This window comes from Ictalurus furcatus, chromosome 1, assembly GCF_023375685.1.
Source record: "Ictalurus furcatus strain D&B chromosome 1, Billie_1.0, whole genome shotgun sequence".
Lineage (NCBI taxonomy): Eukaryota > Metazoa > Chordata > Actinopteri > Siluriformes > Ictaluridae > Ictalurus > Ictalurus furcatus.
In genome coordinates this window covers 15,751,596-15,759,052 of record NC_071255.1, presented here as the reverse complement: position 1 = coordinate 15,759,052, position 7,457 = coordinate 15,751,596, and the positions used below count along the sequence as shown (strand labels likewise).

Sequence of the window (7,457 nt, the reverse complement as noted above, 5' to 3'; positions counted from 1 at the left end):
TCAGAGCATGGCTATGATTTTACGTGTCAAGTTTCAGTCCAATAGGCCGTAGTGTTGCCAAGACATTACATAAAACACTATGCGGCGCTTATGTCAACTTTGACGACGCATTATATGGAAATGGTTTGAGATACCAAAAAGTTTTTTTGAACATGAAATCCATAACTTTTTGCTGGCATGGACTGAAGATAATCTAAAACAAATTTTGGTGAAAATCAGACAAACTGTCCAAAAAGCAAAAAAATGCTTTTTTCATATCTCATGAACACTGAGTAGTGTTGATCTAAAACTGTGCAGGTGCCCTCAAGTCATTATGCTTATGAGATATACCAAGTTTAGTCTGAATATGCTAAACTGTTATGGAGATATAGCGTCATGCCCATTTCAGCATGCTCAGTGTCTAATTCGTTTGCGTGTTATTTGAGAACGGTTTGGTCTATCATCAAAAAGCTTTTAATAACTTTTTGCCAGCATGGTCTAATGATGATCCGAGTCAAATTTGGTGAGGGTCTGATGAACTGTCTACATGTACATATGAAACATGAAAAAAAGAATTTTGTTTCTAGCCCTTACGATTAAAAAATGATTAGAGGGTTTCAGATAGTAACTCCAAATTTGCTATAACCAACAACTTGATCAAAGCATATTTACTACACGAGGAAAGCTCTAAACTGCTAGCAAGTTAGCAATTAAAACATCTTCAGGAAGACTGACCATTTTTACATTAGTTGAGCTGGTTCCTTATCAACAAAACATGATCTCTGCTTAGCCGATGTTAGCTAGTCAGTAAAAGTAGTTTTAAATTTGTTTATTTCTGCTTTAAAAAAAAAAAAAAAAAAAAAAAAAGTGGAGAAGTCAAAATATATTCTAGGCATTAAAAAAAATCTGCCTGTTGACCATAATTCAGCCACAGTGACATCCAACCCGTTTTTTGCAAAGATCACGCTTTTATTTCACTCCTGATTAACAATAACTAGGCATATTTACATTTTAAAATCAGACCAATCTTTAATCAGATATTTGAGGTACTTGTGGCACCAACAAAGACTACAACAACAAACAGCAAATACTAAAAACAACTTCTGAATTGGCACATTATCATAAAAGAACAGGCCTTCAGGGAAACAAGTGTGTGCTTATTTACTTATTGGTGTACATGTAATGAGTTACATGTTTTTATAGGGGGTTTTTTTCACCACTGGGTTATTTTGATTGTCATGTAGTCCAGCCTCTTAACATGAAAGTTTCCTCTTTTACTCGAGTATCACTGTGTTAGGAATGATAACCATGCAGCACAGCTGCAAGTACATTTCACAATCTCTACAAGTGAGAATCTGCTGTAAATCTTCTCTAACACGTTGACATCTCTGTCATGATTACAAGATGGTGAAGGACTCTCTGAGGTCTATTAGAGCAGATGAAGCCTGCAGCAGATGAGACGAGCTACGTAATTTATGGCCCCAAGGAGACATGGGCAAGCCAGCTGTACCTGGAAGGCCTGCGTGATGCCGGTTTGCTGTTGGATGACCCAAAGACAACATCTGATGATCAAAAAGTTGCAGCCACCATGAGGGTTGTCTGACTAACAAGTTAGCGGGGGGTCTGGCTAAGTATTCAGACACACTCCTCGTTATGTCTGCAGAGAGAGTTGTCAGGGATAGATGAAAGAATAAGACAACACAATCATAGGAACAATTTGGACAATTTTTAACAGTTACAACTCACATTTTGGAAAATAATAACGCAAACAGTTATACGATGTAAATCCTCACAGGGTTTGAGCAGGAATTCTCTCATTGCTGTTGTCTCTGCCTAAAAGCTCACTATTTACCCTTTCTGCACTATCTGTGTACAAACTCACTCTGAGTTTTTGGTGTACTCAGTCTCTTTCTAGCAGCACACAATTTCTTTGGCTGGCGCTCATAATTTGTGATTCCCTCTTCACTCTGTGGATCTACACCTGCACCACCTACACTAGTGTTCTCCTCATCTGGATATCCCATCATCCAGCTGGACATATCCACACACTCCTGACTCTGATCAATAATATTGTGGCTATCATTCATTGGGGTTGAGTCACTGTTTTCTCTCATCTTGGTCTTGTCTTTTCTGTTACTTCCTTTAGCCTGGGATTGGTCAGGTACATAACTGTTCATTTTAATGGCCTCAGTCTCAGTGATTTGAGTCACTCTGATTTGAGTCACTCTCTCAAGGTCCATCCTCCTTTTCCACTCTTGGTCTCTCACGGAATCCCAAGGTCCATACATCTCCTGGCTGCTCCTGTTCTCTGTTAATGGAACTTACAATACAAAAAATGTATTCATATATACATGTAATGATGCAGTGATATTAGGAAGTAAATAAAGTGATGATTAAAACAATGTAATGGCATTCTTCACACAATCCATAGTCTTTGTATTACTCTGAAATCAATGGAGACATAATACGAGAGCCAGTGATTTTATATTAAGGCTGAACGAGAGTCCTGAAAACTGGCATTTAAAATATTATTTAAAATATACCTTGTGTTTTGCTGGGTTGCTTCTCTGTCTTAACATATTTGTCCATGTATGTCCTTTCTGCACTTTTACTGTCTGCAGCAAGAGGGAGCCAGAAATGTATTTTAAATGACAAAATGTGTCATATTTATTTGTTAATTTCATATCATTAATATGTGTGTGGTGTCAATGTATTATATTACTGACAACATGCCTTACCAGCAGAATCGTGGTCTAATCCTGAGGTTTCTGTGACATAAAGCAAATAACCGAGACATTTTTATATTAATCACTCTTCAAATATGAACTACGCAGAAAAAATATGGCATACCAAGTAGTTTGTTTCTTTTCTTTGAACTTCGTTGGTCATAATCCTCTGAAACAAAATGTGCTTGTAATATTATGTAACATAGCTCAATTCTTTAATAATTGTCTTTTAATATAAAAGTGTGTGATTTTAGGCCATGTTATTGTATATTATGGTCTTAGAGATAATATAATCAACTGATCAGGTCAGATCAAGATATCTGAATTCATAATTTAAGGAATATCAAAATACATGCATCTATTTCATGAATGTAACAAAAGCTCATGCATCTGTTTATTATTAATGCAGGGATTTGATATTACATTCAACTACACTGTAACAGCCACTAACACTATATCAATTTAATTTACCTGTTCGATCATCGGATTTGCTGTTCTCTTTAGATTTTTCATCAGCAGTGTCTGAGAAGACAGAGACCGGAAGAATGGTGTATTTAATTCCATGTTTATATAATACCTTAATTACTATGAATTATCTTCTATAACTGACCTGGATATTCCACTGAATCAGTCTCTGGAGTCACACTAAATAATTCTAATGAGAAAATTCAATGATTACTAGGAATTCAACTAAAAAAACAATATTTAGTCTGGACACAATGATACAAACCCACCAGAAGGGTTATCCATTGGAGTGGACGTTGAGCACACTGTAAAAAATGAGAGCATTTAAAGGTTGAACACATTGCACATTGTTCATTTAAACATCAAACCTAATAAAATTTAGCATCTCTGAGTTTGGCCTGTATATTTTATTCCTCTGCATGGCTTCAACCCACTCCACTGCCTTGACACTCACCTGCTATTGGGTCTGGAAGACCAACAGCATTTGATGGATCTGAGACTAAACAACAGAAGCAGAACAATTCAATGACAAACATTACAAAATGCGTGATTTGTAAACATTTCAGACATACACCATATGTCCAGGAGCATCAGAATGAATGACTGTCTAAACCAGAGGTGTCAAACATACAGCTTGTGTGTCTGAATCAGCCCAATAAAGGTTGTGATCTGACTGACCAAATGAATTTAGACGCCGTGTTCTGACATAAAATCATTTTGTGGACTGTAACTGAATTAGAAGTCTCTGTTATTCCTTTAGGGGGCAAAACAGAGCAATAAACTCAGGGCCATAACCTCAATTAACTGACAAAATGTATTGTTTTCCAAAACGAACTTAAAGGGATAGTTCACCTAATAATGAAAATTCTGTCATCAAGTACTGACCTTCACTAACCCATAAGACTTTTGTTCATCTTCAGAACATAAAAATGAAAACATTTTTAATGAAACCTGGGAGATTTCTGTTCCTCCATTTACAGTCCATGTTACCAAAACATTCAAGCTCCAAAAGTTTATAAAGGCATCATAAATGTAATCCATATGACTCCAGTGGTTTATTCCTAATTGTATGAGGTGATACAAATGCTGTGTGCGCGCAAAAAAACTAAAATTAACTTTTTTCACAAAATATCTTCACTTCCACATACTCTAGATCTCCAACGCATGTTCACAAGAGAACCACAACACGTGTGTGTTGTGTTTTTGTCAGCACTCGAGTCCACTGGATTCACATGGATGACTTATACAATGCCTTTATGAACTTTTTAGAGTTTGAAAGCTTTGATTACATGGACTGTAAACAGAGGGATAGATGTCTCCCAGGTTTCATTAAAAATGTGTTCATTTGTGTTCCAAAGATGAACAAAAGTTTGGAAAATGGGTTTGGAATGACATGAGGGTGAGTAATTGATGACAATTGTCATTATTGGTTGAACTATCCCTTAAAGGGTTTCACAGCAGTGGAGGTACAATCACAACTTTAAATTTTTTTATTTGTAAATATTTTTGCAAACTGTATTCACTTCCCTCACTTAAATATTATTGGTCTAGATTCATGACATATAAGGTCGGGGGTTCAAGCTCCAGCACTGCCAGGCTGCCACTGTTGGGCCCTTGAGCAAGGCCCTTAACCCTCTCTGCTCCAGGGCACTGTATCATGGTTGACCCTGCACTCTGACCCCAGCTTCCTCACATGCTGGGGTATGTGAAGAAAAGAATTTCATTGTGCATATGTATATGTGACCAATAAAGACTCATTATCATTATATTGTTCCACTAACTGAATTCTTTGGTCCAGCCTAAGTGTAATGTGTCTTGTTATTATTTATGATTCTCACCCCTGGTCGTAACAGTTTAACAGGAAAATTGTATGAGAAGCCATTGTTGTATACCATGTATTATATATAAACTATACACTCAGTTTTGTTCTGGAGAATTTTGCATTAGACTTACATACCACTTACAACCGCTGGCTCAGGGCTGTTCCTATCAAAGGCTTCTGGAAAGAGATGAGAGTACTATGGCACATATACATACCTTTATATATATATATATATATATATATATATATATATATATATATATATATATATATATATATATATATATATAAAATCAACACACTATTATTAGAAATTTTAAAAAATGTATTGAAGCACGTACAAAGAAAAATGTAAGTTAAAAAAAAAGAGCGCACGATACCTACCATTTAAAAAGTTTAGAAAGTCTTTGTTCTGGCCTGAACACAATTAAATTGTCTCATGAGTACATTATTTACCAACAACAACAGTGGCCAAAAAAAAAACAATCAAAACAGGATCTAGGCATTGTCAGCATATACACTGATAAATTGATGCTATAATGCAGGAAGTGTACTGAATCAAACATAAGTGAAGTATTTCAGACTGAGGAGGACAATAATGATTACCTTTCATAGCTGCTGAATACACAACTGTTATAAACACCAGCATCGACAGAACAAGCCTGACACAAGAGCCAGATCTAAACCAGAGAGAGAGAGAGAGAAAATGAGAAAACTATGATATAGTAAACTTGAATAAAGTTAATATAGCATGATTCCACTTAGTTAAGATTAATGCTATAAACACTGATCTAACACTGTGATATAAGCACATTTTTTACACACACACACACAGTATATGAAAAATATATCAAGCAGAAGAAAGAACGTGGTTTTATTACTCACAGTCTCATCTTGAATACTAGCGTCCACAAAGAGGTAATCATCAGAACTCGTAAATCCCGGATGCTTTTATACCCGAGCAGATCACTGAGCTCTAAACAGCAATGAATAGACAATGTGGCCATAGGTGGCCTGCTCTGAAATGAGGCATTCATTCACTGGCAATTTACTATTTTTGTTTAGAACAAGAAAAAAAGTTTGATCAAGGAGTTAGTGTTAACCACACAAGGGAAGGGGCCCCACTTGTAGCAACACATTGGAAAAAGTCTACAAATGTTACACTAGTAAATAGTATTTACACTAGTGTGTGGTAATTGAGAAATCTTGTACTGAATATAATACTATTTGAATAAAAGCTATTATTATGGGCAACTATTCAGTAGTATTATTCTGTAGTACAGGCAACTATTCTATAACTACAGAATCCTAATACTATTCCATAGTATTATTCTGATAGTGTGGGCAACTATTCAGCAGTATTTATTACTTGTTTAACACAAATACACTTAAAATAGATTTCAATATAAATATCATTACTAGCATTATATGTATATATACACACACACACACATCATGTTTTGCACCTAATTATAGTGCTGGGTGGGATTCTCCATAAAAAATGTTTGACACCCAGACAGGAAACCAACCCATACAGATGGAATTAATCAATCTAATTTTAATTTAACTGTTTTTTCACCCCCTGGTGTAATAAAATACCAAAGGAAAGGTCGGGATCATTTGATCTCTGGCCCGATTCAACCACCAGAACCGGAGATCCCCAGGGACAAAAGCCTGCATTCAGTCTAGTTTAAATGGTATTGTATTAGATGTGGGGTCTGATGCATGGGAACACTCGCCCTGTAGCACTTCCTGCCTGCGTGGAAAATGTTGTGCTTTTTTGTTGCAGGACTTAGAAACAAAGAGAGCACACAAATTAGGCAACAAGGAGGCGAGTAAATTCATGCATTTGTTAGTCTTTTATTACCTATTGAATATGCATCTAAAAGTTTCACTAGAAAATAAAACAATGGTGTATAAAATTTGTTAATAGTCCTATTATAAATAAACTATTATCAATGATAGAGTTAAACAGAGATCGGCATAACTTCTAATGTACAATTTCAATGATCAAAAGCCTTTATTTCTACACTAACCAGTCATAATCCATTAGCTAGCATTTTTAATGGATGACTAGTTTGAGTGCAAAAAAATTGCTCACCCTTGAAACTAAATGAAAATTACAGAAATAATTTTATTACACAACAAGATATTTAGTGTGTTAAGTTCCACTGATGGTGCTTCTTTATCAAAAGTAACAAGTCAAATCAAATGGTCTATGTTACAATGATAACAGCAAAAAAAATACAAAAAAAAATGCTCTCTAATGAATTGGATGCCCAAGCCTTTTCCTTTATAAATGCCTCCAACCCCTTTTGTAACTTCCGAGCAGGACATAGTCAGTTGTTATATTTCAAGATATCTTACACGGTTTTCTTCAGAGCAGGTTTAGAGACTGAGATAATCATGAGAAAACACTGACCTCTTGCTTTTATTTCTGGGGCTTTATATTTAAACCTTTATGT

At 35.5% G+C, this 7,457-nt stretch overlaps 1 protein-coding gene across 1 annotated transcript; it reads right to left on the bottom strand.

Moving 5' to 3' along the window:
* Window positions 1-110: 110 nt before the first annotated feature.
* On the bottom strand, window positions 111-4,155 carry LOC128622185 (uncharacterized). Its single transcript, XM_053648901.1, has 7 exons — window positions 4,149-4,155; window positions 3,625-3,669; window positions 3,316-3,360; window positions 3,177-3,227; window positions 2,718-2,747; window positions 2,523-2,594; window positions 111-2,299 (listed from the first exon to the last, which is right to left on the bottom strand). The coding sequence occupies exons 1-7, from the start codon at window positions 4,153-4,155 to the stop codon at window positions 1,842-1,844; spliced, it is 708 nt and encodes a 235-aa protein (XP_053504876.1). The 3' UTR covers window positions 111-1,841.
* Window positions 4,156-7,457: the final 3,302 nt, after the last annotated feature.